Source organism: Oncorhynchus clarkii, chromosome 2 (genome assembly GCF_045791955.1).
Source record: "Oncorhynchus clarkii lewisi isolate Uvic-CL-2024 chromosome 2, UVic_Ocla_1.0, whole genome shotgun sequence".
Lineage (NCBI taxonomy): Eukaryota > Metazoa > Chordata > Actinopteri > Salmoniformes > Salmonidae > Oncorhynchus > Oncorhynchus clarkii.
In genome coordinates this window covers 62,419,551-62,435,517 of record NC_092148.1, presented here as the reverse complement: position 1 = coordinate 62,435,517, position 15,967 = coordinate 62,419,551, and the positions used below count along the sequence as shown (strand labels likewise).

The 15,967-nt window shown below is 42.6% G+C and overlaps 1 protein-coding gene across 2 annotated transcripts in view; it reads left to right on the top strand.

Moving 5' to 3' along the window:
* The first annotated feature begins 4,100 nt into the window (after positions 1–4,100).
* LOC139371282 (guanine nucleotide-binding protein G(o) subunit alpha) overlaps positions 4,101–15,967 on the top strand; it is a 117,822-nt gene continuing 105,955 nt past the window's right edge. The window contains exons 1-2 of one of the 2 annotated variants that reach the window (XM_071111571.1): positions 4,101–4,551; positions 4,732–4,774. In XM_071111571.1, the coding sequence (XP_070967672.1) occupies positions 4,434–4,551; positions 4,732–4,774 (161 nt within the window). In that variant the 5' untranslated portion in view covers positions 4,101–4,433. The remainder of the gene's footprint in view (positions 4,552–4,731; positions 4,775–15,967) is intronic. The other variant, XM_071111581.1, reaches the window with a different exon arrangement.

Below are 15,967 nucleotides of genomic sequence, written 5' to 3'. Positions count from 1 at the left end.
TTGTTGAGATCACCATGATGTAGCAGGTGAGATTCCCACAAGATAGAGTATTCAATTAAATGACAAGAAAACAAGGGGAGTGATTGGGGACATTACCCTGTGTAGGGTGCAGTCTTTTGGACAGGATGTTAAATGGGTGTCCAAAAAATGGGTGTCTTACTTATCGTAAGAGTAGGGGTGTTAACCCCGGTGTCCTGCCTAAATTCCCCGTCTGGCCCTCGTACCATCATGGCCATCGAATCATCCCCAGCTTCCAATTGGCACATTCATCTCCCCTCCTCCCCCCTGTAACTATTCCCCAGATCATTGCTGTAAATGAGATTGTGTTCTCAGTCAACTTACCTGGTATAATAAGGGTTAAATAAAAGTTAAATAGAAAGTAATAGGAAAGGGAAAAGAAAGATGAGGAAAATCATTGCATATATTATGTCACTCTGTTTCAGAAAGAGAGGGAGAGCATAAAAGAGAACCTGAAATGTTTATGATTAAGAATCCTTGTGTGACTGTTTCTGCGTGTGTATTTAGGGGCTGCACCGATATGATTGAATGCATTGTAATCTGCATAGGCTGACAGAAGACAAGCCCTGGCTGACTACTATGTAATGGTGTGTGGGCAGATATCCACTACCAAGTTCAATCATCACACAGACACTTATGTGTTGTTTCAATTCTCTCTATTCTATTCTGAAAGGAACACTCACTGTCACAATGGAGAACATTGACCAGAAATCTATGCTAAACTCACCATATGATAACTATCATAATTGTAATACAGTGCCTTCAGAAATGATTCACACCCCTTGACTTTTTCCATATTTCGTGTTACAGCGTGAATTTAAAATGGATTCAATCTATATTGTGTCCCTAGTCTACACACAATACCCCATACTGTCAAGGTGGAATTATGTTTTTAGAATTGTTACAAATTAATTAAAAATGAAAAGCTGAAATGTCTTGAGTCAATAAGTATTCAACACTTTTGTATTGGCAAGCCTAAATAAGTTCAGGAGAGTAAAAATGTGCTTAACATGATTTTTAAATGACTACCCTCTGAACCACACACACACAATTATATGTAAGGTCCCTCAGTCGAGCAGTGAATTTCAAACACAGATTCAACCATAATGACCAAGGACGCTTTTCAATGGTACGCAAAGAAGGGCACCTATTGGTAAAAAAAAAATCTCTTTGAGCATGGTGCAGTTATTATTTACATTGTGTATCAATACACTCAGTCACTACAACGATACAGGCACCCTTGAATTACAGTTGCCGGTGAGGAAGGAAACCGCTCAAGGATTTCACCATGAGGCCAGTTACAGAGTTTAAGTAATATTGAAACAAAAAAATCCAGCAATCTACACACAATACCCCATAATGACAAAGCAAAAACAGGTTTTTAAAAATGTTTGCAAAATTATTATACATTGAAAAATACGGATATGTCACATTTACATAAGTATTCAGACCCTTTACTCAGTACTTTGTTGCAGCACCTTTGGCAGCGACTACAGCCTCGAGTCTTCTTAGGTATGACGCTACAAGGTTGGCACACCTGTATTTGCGGAGTTTCACTCATTCTTCTCTGCAGATCCTCTTAAGCTCTGTCAGGTTGGATGGGGAGCGTTGCTGCACAGCTATGTTCATGTCTCTCCAGAGATATTTGATCGGGTTCAAGCCCGGGCTCTGGCTGGGCCACTCAAGGCCATTCAGAGACTTGTCCCAAAGCCACGCCTGCATTGCCTTGGCTGTGTGCTTTGGGTCAAAGTCCTGTTGGAAGGTGAACCTTCGCCGCAGTCAGAGGTGCTGAGAGCTCTGGAGCAGGTTTCCACAGGATCTCTCTGTACCTTGCTCCGTTCATCTTTACCTCATCCTGACTAGTCTCCCAGTCCCTGCCGCTGAAAAGCATCCCCACAACATGATTCTGCCATCACCATGCTTCACCGTAGGGATGGTACCAGGTTTCCTACAGAAGTAACGCTTGGCATTCAGGCCAAAGAGTTCAATCTTGGTTTCATCCGACCAGAGAATCTTGTTCTCATGGTTTGAGAGTCATTTTGTGCCTTTTGACAAACTCCAAGCGGGCTGTCATGTCCCTTTTATTGAGGAGTGGCTTCTGTCTGGCTACTTTACAATAAAGGCCTGATTGGTGGAGTGCTGCAGATTGTCCATCTGGAAGGTTTTCCCATCTCCACAGAGGAACTCTGGAGCTCTGTCAGAGTGACCATCGGGTTCTTGGTCAGCTTCCTGACCAAGGCCCTTCTCCCCCGGTTGCTCAGTTTGGCTGGGTGGCCAGCTCTAGGAAGAGTCTTGGTGGTTCTAAACTTCTTCCATTTAAGAATGACGGAGGCCACTGTGTTCTTGGGTAACTTCAATACTGCAGACATTTTTCGACACAATCCTGTCTCTGAGCTCTACGGACAATTCCTTTGACCTTATGGCTTGACTTTTTCTCTGACATGCACATTCAACTTTGGGTCCTTATATGGTTGTGTGCCTTTCCAAATCATGTCCAATCAATTGAATTTACCACAGGTGGACTCCAATCAAGTTGTAGAAACATCTCAAGGATGATCAATGGAAACAGGATGCTCCTGAGCTCAATTTCAGGTCTCATAGCAAAGGGTCTGAATACGTATGTAAATAAGGTATATTTTTAAAAATTGTAATACATTTGCTAAAGTTTCTAAAAAACTGTTTTTGTTAGCTTTGTCATTGTGGGGTATTGTGTGTAGATTGCTGAGGATATTTGTATTTAATCAATTTTACAATAAGGCTGTAACGCAACAAAATGTGGAAAAAGTGAAGGGGTCTGAATACTTTCTGAAGGCACTGTATTTTCAAGCATAGTGGTGGCTGCATCATGTTATGGGTATGCTTGTCATCGGCAGGGATTAGGGAGTTTTTTAAAGCATAAAATACATGGAATAGAGCTAAGCACAGGTGACAAACTAGAGGAAAACTTGGTTCAGTCTGCTTTCCAACAAACACTAGGAGACAAATTCACCTTTCAGCAGGACAATTACCTAAATACAAGGCCAAATATTCTCTGCAGTTGCTTACCAAGATTACATTGAACGTTCCTGAGTGCCTATTTACAGTTTTGACTTAAATCGGCGTGAAAATCTATGGCAGGCTTGAAAATGATCAACTTGACTGAGCTTGAAGAATTTTAAGAATAAATGGGCAAATATTGTACAATCCAGGTGTCCAAAGCTCTTAAGCCTTGTTCACACTGCAGGCCTCAATGTTCAAATCAGTTTTGTTTTTCAAATCCGTTTTGGAATACTGACTGTCCAAATAGCAAGTTACAAGTCACCAAATCAAATGTGTGTGTTCAGAGGCTGGTTATGGCACACGGCACAGCCAGGTAACTGGCCTCATGTGCACTGCTGAATAATGAATTTAAATATATTGTATTGAATAATACATTTCATTTGACCTACATTCAATGGTCTTGTAAAATAACTTAATTGTCACAACAAATAAATCATGAATGAATTCAAAATCTATGAAAAATACCTGCTGGTGTTTCAAAACTAAATATGGGTTTCATCAGATGCTAATGATGTACTCCAGCCATTTACATGTACTCATTTAACAGATACTCGCTCTTATCCAGGGCTACTAACATGAGCAATTAGAGTTAAGTGCCTTGTGCAAGGGCACATTGACTTTTTGCCTAGGGGATTCGAACCAGTGACCTTTTGGCTACTGGCCACATACTCTGAACCATTAGGCTACCTGCCGACCCATAATTAGATGAACTGTGTGCTATTTGCATAATAAGTTAATTACAAGCCAATTATGATTTAATAAGATCACACCTAACCCCGACAGACAATCTGTTTTGCTTCCTTTGCATATCAGAGGAAATCTGACACAACTGGAAAGCTACCTGCTCTGTTACAGAAATCCCTGTCCGAAAAGTTAACCCCTGAAGAATAAATAAAATAAAAAGGACTTGAGCCGTCAAATAGGCAGTGCAAAACGGTACTCTGCCACCAGGACGGTGACTCGAGCATGTCTCCTGCGCTGATTGGTCCTGACGTCAGCGAGATTGTCTGAGTGCGGAGCCAAGCGCGCTCCCCTCTACATTGAGCAAACTAAACGATGCGAGCGCTCGCAGCCGTCGCCGCCGCCCAGTAGAGTTTCCCAGCCCGCGGACCAAGCACAACAACACCGAAAAAAACAGACCGTGTGAGGGCAATATACGAAGACCAGTGCTTTTTTCAAACAAGTGTCAAACGTTATCGTGGGGGATTTTTTTAAATGGTTTAACTAGTCGCCGACAGAGCGCGAGAGAGTGGAACGAGAGCGAGTCAGCCAGCCTAGAGAGGGATAAGGAAGAAAGAGGGAAAGTAATTGCTGGTATATTTTGGTCCTCGCCAACCGTTACTTTGGATATCAAGAAGATCAGAGGTTGTGTAGTCATGGGATGTACACTGAGCGCCGAGGAGAGAGCGGCTTTGGACAGGAGCAAGGCTATCGAGAAAAACCTAAAAGAAGATGGAGTCACTGCCGCGAAAGACGTAAAACTACTCCTGCTTGGTAAGATGCTTCAGGAGGAGGGGTGGCCCTCGGCTTCTTGTCCATAATCTGAAGTGTCAAAATCACACACCCGCTTTCTGGTTCCATAGCCAGGCGCTAATCTGACTATGAATAGGAATATAAATGAAAACTACAGCATTTATGTACTTTACAGCCCCTTGTCTCTTTTCATCCCTCCAGGGGCTGGGGAATCAGGAAAAAGTACCATCGTGAAACAGATGAAGTAAGTGCCACGGTCTAGCAATTCTTTGCATTGAATGTGTGTGATGGATAGGCTACGCATGCGGCTACACACACACAGTGGCTATAGCTTGTGATTGAAGAGTATAGGCTACAGAAGCTTATTTGGTCCGCCATATTTTAAAGTAATTATTACCTTTACTGGCGGTGTAATTTATTGGCTTAAACCAACAGCGTTGCGGTTACGGGAACATATCGATGAGCTGTTCACAAAAATGGTGCTGAAATCGGAACCTGTTTTGCCTACAGCTAATGCACTTTGGCTTTCACTGAGAGCTTGTCTGTCTACAATAAACCGTGCACTGACCAGTTTCGAGAATCCCTCTTTCAATTAATATTTGTGGCATGTTTAATCGCTCATTTATGCCCCCTGGCCCTCATTATTTGATCTCGCGGTGTGCGGGCTGCTTTATCAAGTGTAGAGAAATACGCGTGTAATAGCTACTATATGTAACCGGGGTATAGAATACAGCCTTAAAACTGGACACCTTTTGTGGGCTATATTTGCTGGTTTGAACGTTTGGTTGGTGTCAATGCCAAATTAGTTGATTCTGTGAGGTAACCCCAAGCGATATAGTTGATGAAGATATTAAATTGTTCTTAAATAGCCTGCACACATGTAGGATATCTGGTCGAATCATTGGGTGGGAACTTATCACGGCCATTTTTATTTGCCTGCCTCTAAGCCAACACCCTTTCTTTGCCGAATTACATGCCTTTAATCAATCAAACCAATCGTTACGCAATTTCAGACATTCATCTAATTAAGAAGCCAGATTAATGTTTTAATGGCTGTCATTATTTCAACTGTATACCAGCATAGTGTGCGTCTTGGTCTCAGTTTGCTGTGGGGATGCATCTAGACTTGTATATTAATCTTGTCTAGAATAGGCTGGTGTATGCCTACACTGGCATTGGCACATTCGTAGTTTTGATTATGGTTTACGCAACCTATAATAAAGAAAGGGACAGGAATGCGACTGGTTGTCAGATATTTGATAAAGAAACGCCGCACATTTTCAATTGATTGCAGGGCTACTGCCATTTTCAGACACCTGAGTAATTGCTGTCTGTGATTAAATAACATCTAATAGCTACCACAACCTTTTCAGTTTCAACTTTTTTACCACATGAATCGAAGTACCTATTGCAGAATAATTTCAGCCGGTTTCGGTGATGGACAGCGCCCCTCAGCCTGTGCTCAATGGTTTCCCTTCGGACATTCCCGACTCTTTCCGTTATTGGGATCAAGTTCTCTGAACAAGGGTGGGAAACCCGGAGTGGCATTTCACACCTTTGGTCATCTCTGGATGTTCAATGACGTGTTGTAGTGATTTAGGGTAGGTTTAAGGCAATGCAATATCGTGTGGATGAAGGGTGGGTGGGTGGGTGGTGGGCGGGTTGAATAAAGAGAAAGCATTGATTTAAAAATCCATAAAATTTATAATTCTTGTTGAATTCATATCTGTAGGCTACATTTAGGTTTTTCTTTCATTATTTGTATCTGCTGTTAGTGCGTAGCCTAAGCCCAAGCTTTAGGGCCTAACTGTTGCATGCCAAATACACACCAATTGCCAAATGCTTTTGGGAACATTGGCAGAAAAAGTATTAGAGAAAAGCTGTAATATGGAGAGATGAGAATAAATAGAAGGGAGGGCCAGAACAGTAGTCTAATTTTTGGGAAAGATTTAAGTGGTAAAAGAGGATGATGGCGGTGCCGGCTATGTTATGTGTAATGATTGTGAGGCGCTATACAAATTTGACAGTCACAAGACGGGGACATCATGGGAACTGTACTGTTCAGATGGGTTCAATGGAATAGCAGCCCAACTGAAGTCTGGACACTGACTGTAGGTCTATAACCTCTACAATAGCTTAATATAATATTAACTCCTGCAGATCTAAGCATGTCTTGCAGTAAAATTATAGACCAAATGTAAATTGACTCGGGAACAGGAGTGGAGAAATATTATTTCTTTCTTTCAGCGTCTTGAACGCTGATAGTATTTTTTTAAATCACACAAAATATTGATCCAAGCCGAACTGAAATCTTATCAAAAACATGTTGGGTCATTTTAACAGCTCATCATTTTCTTAAAACCAGTCAAATTGGAAATTTTACCCAAACATTTTTTCCCATTTCTTTTTGTTGAGTTATTTAATTTTCTCCCTGGTCCCTAAACGACTACAGAGAAGCAGAGATGAAAGAGAAAAACTTTACCGACGTCAACTAGATGAAGCATTCATTCTATCAATCTATGACATTCTGGTGAGCAAGGGTTTATTTAGTCTTCTAGAGCCACAAGTAATGAAAGAAGAAAAGCTGCATGTATCTAATTCTAGTCAAGTTGACAAACAAACCGTCAGAATTGGGCACAGGGATTAGGGTGGTCTACTTGAAACGTAGGTATTACAGACTGGGTCAGGGAGAGGTTGAAAATGTCAGTGAAGACGCTTGTCAGCTGGTTGGCTCATGCTCCGAGTACAAGTCTGAATGTTAACCTGTTTAAAGGTCTTACACACATTGGCTACGGAGAGCGTGATCACACAGTCGTCCAGAACAGCTGGTTCTCATCCAAGGTTGTGCTGTTTGTCTCGAAGCAAGCATAGAAGACATTTAGCTTGTCTGGTAGGCTCACGACTGGGTTTCCCTTTGTAATCCGTGATAGTTTGCAAGCCCTGCCAAATCGGACAAGTGGTAGAACCAGTGTAGTAGGATTAGATCTTAGTCCTGTATTGACACCTTGCCTGTTTGATGGCTCGTCAGATATCTTATAAGCGTCCGGATTAGTGTCCCGCTCCTTGAAAGCGGTAGCTCTAGCCTTAAACTCAGTGCTGAGGTTGCCTGTAATCCATGTATTCTGGTTAGACATCGTTGATGCACTTATTAATGAAGCCGGTGACTGATGTGGTAAACTCCTCAATACCATCGAATGAATCCCAGGAACATATTCCAGTCTGTGCTAGTGAAACAGTCCTGTAGCTTAGCATCCCCTTCATTGGACCACTTCTGTATTGAGCGCATCGCTGGTACTTCCTGTTTTGAGTTTTTGCTTGTAAGCAGGAATCAGGAGGATATGGTCAAATGGAGGGCGAGGGAGAGCTTTGTATGTGTTTTTGTGTGGTGTAAAGGTGATCTAAAGTTTTGTCACCTCTAATTGTACAGGTGACATGCTGGTAGAATTGAGGTAAGACCAATTTCATTTTTCCTGCATTAAAATCCCCGGTCACTAGAAGCACCGGCTCTCGATGATAATTTTCTTGTTTGCTTATGGCCCTGTACAGCAATGGAGGCTTCTGAGGGCAGGACGGCTTCAAACACATGGAATGGCTTCAAACACATGGAAACCATGTGATTAATGTATTTGATACCATTCCATTGATTCCGCTCCAGCCATTACCACGAGTCTGTCCTCCCCAATTAAGGTGCCACCAACCTCCTCTGCTATACAGCTCATTGAGTGTGGTCTTAGTACCACCAACCTCCTCTGCTATACAGCTCATTGAGTGTGGTCTTAGTGCCACCAACCTCCTCTGCTATACAGCTCATTGAGTGTGGTCTTAGTGCCACCAATCTTCTCTGCTAAACAGCTCATTGAGTGTGGTCTTAGTGCCACCAACCTCCTCTGCTATACAGCTCATTGATTGTGGTCTAAGATCATCAACCTCCTCTGCTATACAGCTCATTGAGTGTGGTCTTAGAGCCACCAACCTCCTCTGCTATACAGCTCATTGAGTGTGGTCTTAGAGCCACCAACCTCCTCTCCTATACAGCTCATTGATTGTGGTCTTAGATCATCAACCTCCTCTGTTATACAGCTCATTGAGTGTGGTCTTAGAGCCACCAACCTCCTCTCCTATACAGCTCATTGATTGTGGTCTTAGATCACCAACCTCCTCTGTTATACAGCTCATTGAGTGTGGTCTTAGAGCATCGGTTTGTGGTGGTAAAGCTACAAAAAATCTAGATGGAAACTCTTTGTAAATAATATAGTCTAGGGGGCCTCCCGGGTGGCGCAGTGGTTAAGGGCGCTGTACTGCGGCGCCAGCTGTGCCATCAGAGTCCCTGGGTTCGCGCCCAGGCTCTGTCGTAACCGGCCGCGACCGGGAGGTCCGTGGGGCGACGCACAATTGGCCTAGCGTCGCCCGGGTTAGGGAGGGCTTGGTCGGTAGGGGTGTCCTTGTCTCATCGCGCACCAGCGACTCCTGTGGCGGGCTGGGCGCAGTGTACGCTAGCCAAGGTGGCCAGGTGCACGGTGTTTCCTCCGGCGCATTGGTGCGGCTGGCTCCGGGTTGGATGTGCGCTGTGTTAAAGAAGCAGTGCGGCTTGGTTGGTTGTGTATCGGAGGACGCATGACTTTCAACCTTCGTCTCTCCCGAGCCCGTACGGGAGTTGTAGCGATGAGACTAGATAGTAGCTACTACAACAATTGGATACCACGAAAATTGGGGAGAAAAAGGGGTAAAATTCAACAAAAAAAATAATAAATAAAATAAATAAATAATAATATAGTCTACAGCTTATTCTAAGTTAGGCTTATATTAAGTTGTCTTAATATTAGGGATTGTGCACCAGCTGTTAACAAAGACACCACCCCCTTGAGCTTATGCTATGTGATATACACACAAACATATTCTATAGATTTCAACAATTTTGTATAACAAATAAAACTCAAGTTTTGAATTCGGCATTGTTTTGTGTATCAGTTCATAAAGCATATGCCATGAAATCGGTACATATACATTTTCCTCCCCACTATTTTGCAACCTGTATGGCACAGCTGTCAATGTTTTGGTCCTTAAATGAAACTGGTATACTTTATTTATCACAATTTTCTTTAGCCAATTTTGGTCTTTAATGCAGGGCCGACAGACAAGTGCCTTACCTTCAGCGTATTTATTAACAAGGCACAGTACAAGGACACAGAGGTGCAAGGAGGAAGATTTGATGGCTTGTAAGGCCAGTAGGTAAGTTTGTGATACAAGTTATGATATGAGGGAGTGGTTCTGGGGGATACAACATATTAGGCTATTCAAAACAAAGTGCCATAACTAATAGGATAATGTTAGTGTATAACAGGAACAAAGGATGTCACCGATAGAGAGATCTCCACACACATAGTGTACAAAACATTAGGAACACCTGCTCTTTCCATGACAGACTTACCAGGTGAAAGCTATGATCCCTTATTGATGTCACTTGTTAAATCCACGTCAGTGTAGATGAAGCGGAGGAGACAGGTTTAAGAAGGATTTGTAAGCCTTGAGACATGGATTGTGCATGTGTGCCATTGAGGGTGAATGGGCAAGCCAAAATATTTAAGTGGCTTTGAACGTGGTATGGTAGTGTCCATGCCCCGATTAATTGAGGCTGTTCTGAGGGGAAAGAGGGTACAATTCAACATTAGGGAGGTGTTTTGTACACATACATTCAGACAAAGGAAGTATTCTAAGGCATATAAGTGGTCTAATTGGCAATGTACATTTACAGTGAACAGCAAAAGTATTGGGACAGTGACATTTGTTGTTTTGGCTCTGTACTCCAGCACTTTGGATTTGAAGTGATACAATGACTAGAAGGTTAAAGTTAACTGTCTGCTTTAATTTGAGGGTAAGAATAGAATATGCTTCTAAGCACGTCTACATGAATGTGGATGCTACCATGATTACGGATAGACCTGAATGAATCATGAATAATGAGTGAGAAAGACAGATGCACAAATAACCTAACCTCTCACAATAACAGGGATTCATCTTTTTTTTGGGGGGGGGGGGGGTGATATGTGCATCTAACTTTCTCAGTCATTCACAATTCTTTCAGGACTATCTGTAATCATGGTAGCATCCACATTAATGTAGAAGTGTTTAGAAACATGTTCTATTCTTATTTACAAGAAAACAGACACTACATTACTTACTATTCATTTCTATTGGGCACAAAATAATCTGAAACCACCAAAACAGAAAGCAAATGCATCCAACAAATTTGTAGTCAAACAAGCATGACATAGTCATTGCGTGCCAGGAATATGGGACCAAATACTTTTTACTACTTGAATACACAAGTGAATGACCTAATACTTTTGTACAAAAAGTGCTGTAATTTCTAAATGGTTCACCCAATATGGATGGAAATCCTCAAATTAAAGTGCTGGAGTACAGAGCCAAAACAACAACACATGTGTCACTGTCCCAGTACTTTCAGAGTTCACTATATATACAGGCAAGGAAGTCAGCATTATGCAATCTTATTAACACATGGACAGCTCCTTACTTACACTCGGGCACGTAGGCCACCAAAAACACTGAATACCTGGAAATGGAGATAAACTGCATTTATAGCTGAGGAAGGGAGAGGAATTATGATTATCAGAGTGAGTTCAGGTTTGGTGAGTTGGCAGCAGAGGGGGCGTGTCCAGAGGGTAATTAGGGAATTGGTGAGATGGCATGGACCTTCAGAACAGCTACCCTGAGCTTTTTTTGTTAGTGAAGCGTAGATGAATGGGGAATGGGGAGCATTAGTTTTAAAGCCCAGCTAATGAGGGATTTAATTGGATGAGAATGCAAGACTGTGAAATCGCTAGCCAGCAGTGATTACAATACAGAATAATATGTTGCTGCAGGTGCAATGGAAGCATGTCTGGAATGTTGGCGTGTGTGAGAATAAATCGGTGTGTTTGTCTGACCTGAGAGGAACAACGTCTAGTGTGTTAAGTGTTCATGGGCTTGATTTTCACACCACGCTATTCACGAAAAGGTGTGAAACCATGTCTCTCTTTGTGTTTGTTTGTTTTCTGTGTGTCAGAGAGAGACGTGAACAGAGATCGAGAGGGTCAGAGCGAGGGTGGGGGTGGGTGCTAATATTTGCCAAGCAGAGTGCATGCAGTAAAGGTTTTTCAGGATATGTGATTATGCTACTTAACTGGACCTTTGTCCAGGCAGCAATACCCATCTGCCTCATCATTAGCAGTGTGAGGAGGAAGTGACTAAACTCATGTCACACTAACTCCAACTGGACTGGACTCTTTTCCCTGATGCTTAGGCCACACTTTAATATCAAGGAACGGTCAGAGGAATAAATTGGGGGGTTGGGTGTGTGTGTGTGTGTGTCGATGAGATGTAGACCATGTGTGAACAGGCATCTCTATCTCTTCCATCTCTTTCTCCTCGTTCTCTCTGAGAGGAATGTTTGGACCATCTGTTTATAAAGATGGTGTATTGTATGTGTATGGGGAGAGTGGGTCCAGGTTAGGTTTGCACCAGACATAGCATTTTCCTTGATGGCCAAAAAGCTACATTTTAGTCTCATCTGACCAGAGTGCCTTCTTCCATATGTTTGGGGAGTCTCCCACATGCCGTTTGGCGAATACCAAACATGTTTGCTTATTTTCTTCTGTCCACTCTTCTGTAAAGCCCAGCTCTATGGAGTGTATGGCTTAAAGTGGTCCTATGGACAGATACTCCAATCTCCGCTGTGGCGCTTTGCAGCACCTTCAGGGTTTCCAATCTCCGCTGTGGAGCTTTGCAGACCCTTCAGGGTTTCCAATCTCCGCTGTGGAGCTTTGCAGCTCCTTCAGGGTTTCCAATCTCCGCTGTGGAGCTTTGCAGCCCCTTCAGGGTTTCCAATCTCCGCTGTGGAGCTTTGCAGCTCCTTCAGGGTTTCCAATCTCCGCTGTGGAGCTTTGCAGCCCCTTCAGGGTTTCCAATCTCCGCTGTGGAGCTTTGCAGCTCCTTCAGGGTTTCCAATCTCCGCTGTGGAGCTTTGCAGCCCCTTCAGGGTTTCCAATCTCCGCTGTGGAGCTTTGCAGCTCCTTCAGGGTTTCCAATCTCCACTGTGGAGCTTTGCAGCACCTTCAGGGTTTCCAATCTCCACTGTGGAGCTTTGCAGCTCCTTCAGGGTTATATTTGGTCTCTTTGTTGCCTCTGATTAATGCCCTCCTTGCCAGGTCCGTAAGGTTTGGTGGGCGGCCCTCTCTTTGCAGGTTTGTTGTGGTGCCCTATTCTTTCCATCTTTGAATAATGGATTTAATGATGTTCAAAGTTTCTGATATTTTTTTATAGCCCAACCTTGATCTGTACTTCTCCACAACTTTGTCCCTGACCTGTTTGGAGAGCTCCTTGGTCTTCATAGTACCGCTTGCTTGGTGGTGCCCCTTGCTTAGTGGTGTTGCAGACTCTGGGGCCTTTCAGAACAGGTGTATATATACTGAGACCATGTGACAGATCATGTGACACTTAGATTGCACACAGGTGGACTTTATTTAACTAATTATGTGACTTCTGAAGGTAATTGGTTGCACCAGATCTTATTTAGGGGCTTCATGGCAAAGGGGTGAATACATATGCACACACCACTTTTCTGTTTTTTATTTTTTAGAATTTTTTGAAACAAGTATTTTTTTTTTTCATTTCCCTTCACCAATTTGGACTATTTTGTGTATGTCCATTACATGAAATCCAAATAAAAAGCCATTTAGTTAGTATACCCATTAATTGCTAGTCTCTATCTGTCCCCCGCACAGCCCCCTCCGTTCCGTGTGTGTGTGTGTGTGTGTGTGAGTATCCATAGCAACGGCTCCACTTTTGTTAACTTGCTTAATGACGAGATGTGAAATAGCTGTTAGCTAGCTACTTTTCATCACTCTAAACTCTGACAAAACTCAAAACATTATTGTTTTCTGTGAAATAATCTCGACTCTGACAATGTTTTGTCATCCTAGAACATCCACAGTATACCACAGTGTTAAAATAGTGAAAAATATTTTTCAGTGGCAATTGAGGAGACGATAACTGACTAAATAGACCCAGAAAAAACTATGACTACACTGAACAAAAACATAAACGCAACATGCAATAATTTCAAAGATTTTAATGAGTTACAGTTCATGTAAAGAAATCAGTCAAATAAATAAATAAATTAGGCCCTAATCTATGGATTTCACGACTGGGAATACAGATATGCATCTGTTTGTCACAGATGCCTTTAAAAAAAGATAGGGGCGTGGATCAGAAACCCAGTCAATATCTGGTGTGACCACCATTTGCCTCATGCAATGTGACACATCTCCTTCGCATAGAGTTGATCAAGCTGTTGATTGTTGCCTGTGGAATGTTATTCCACTCCTCTTCAATGGCTGTGCGAAGTTGCTGGATATTGGCAGGAACTGGAACACACTGTTGTACACGTAGATTCAGAGCATCCCAAACATGCTCATTGGGTGACATGTCTGGTGAGTATGCAGGCCATTGAAGAACTGGGACATTTACAGCTTCCAGGAATTGTGTACAGATCCTTGTGACATGGGTCTGTGCATTATCATTGTGAGACATGAGGTGATGGCGGGAGATGAATGGCACAACAATGAGCCTCAAGATCTCATTACAGTATCTCTGTGCATTCAAATTGCCATCGATAAAATGCAATTGTATTTGTTGTCCGTAGCTTATGCCTGCCCATACCATAACCCCACCGCCACCATGTGGCACTCTGTTCACAACGTTGACATCAGCAAACTTCTCACCCACACGACGCCATACACTCTGTCTGCCATCTGTCCGGTACAGATGAAACCAGGATTCATCCGTGAAGAGGACACTTCTCCAGCGTGACAGTGGCCATCGAAGGTGAGCATTTGCCCACATTGGTTACGACGCTGAACTACAGTCAGGTCAAGACTCTGGTGATGACGATGAGACGGTTTCTGACAGTTTGTGCAGAAATTCTTTCTGTTGTGTAAACCCACAGTTTTATCAGCCGTCCGGGTGGCTGGTCTCAGACAATCCCGCATGTGAAGAAGCCAGATGTGGAGGTCCTGGGCTGGCATGGTTATACATGGTCGGCGATTGTGAGGCCGGTTGGATGTACTGACAAATTCTCTAAAACAACGTTGGAAGCGGCTTATGGTAGAGAAATTATTATTACATTCTCTAGAAACAGCTCTGGTGGACATTCCTGCAGTCAGCATGCCAATTGGACATTGTTGTGTGACAAAACTGCACATTTTAGAGTGACCTTTTATTGTCCCCAGCACAAGGTGCATCTGTGTAATGATCATGCTGTTTAATCAGCTTTTTGATATGCCACACCTGTCAGGTGGATGGATTATCTCGGCAAAGGAGAAATGCTCACTAACAGGGAATTTGAGAGAAATCATTTGTTTGTGCGTATGGAACATTTTTGGGATCTTTTTTTTTCAGTTCATGAAACATGGGACCAACACTTTACATGTTGCATTTATGTTTTTATTCCGTGTAAATAAACATAATTTTTCATTAGGGTTAATGAAAACGAGTCAAGACTAAATTATCTCTGTGACTTAAATCTGACTAGTAAATGGACTGGACAAGAGTTTTTGGATAGATTGAGATGTTATTTGCAATCTGGCGGCAACAAATCATTGATGCCAATAAGGGACATGCCATGGCTACTCTCCCGGTGGTAAAATCTCCTGTTAGAAAAAGGTGCAATGTTTGGAGACATTTTACTTATTGTGTAGATTCAACAAAGACCGAATGCAACATTAGCACAAGAGAAGACAGCGTTGGCACCCACTAGTTGACGGAGAAAAATACTACCTACCTCAAGAGACATCTGAAAGAGCATCATCCCAAAATATAAGTGTTGGTAGGCTAACAGATTGCTAGTTACTGCTAGTTAGTTGCTAGTTACTGCTAGTTAGTTGTTTTCTGCAACCTATCATTCCACTACTTTGATTACAATATAGTTACAGCATGCAAAGGAGCAGGGCTCCAGACTGCAACCATTTTCTGGCATTTTGTGACCCTTTGACTTGGCTGTGTGAGTTAAATTTGTAATTGATTGTGTGCGAGCTGAACATTCATTACAAGGTCACCTCACTCAAAAGTTTTAAAATGTCCTATTTTTTGGTCGGCTACAACCATGATTTGGTCAAACAGTAAAGTGCATTATAAAAACCTCATGATTCCTGTAATTAAAGTCTGCCCACCCCCTGGGCCTGTTTGCTGGGGTCTGTTCTGCTGGGACCTGCTGCTGTGATGAGCGAGCCACTGTATGTGCCCTCCGGGAGAGAGAAAAAAGGCTTCTGATTGTATACAATTGAAAAAAGTAAAATTGCGGGAAATACAGTGCATTCGGAAAGTATTCAGACCCCTTGACTTTTTCAAAATGTTGTTACATTACAGCCTTATTCTAAAA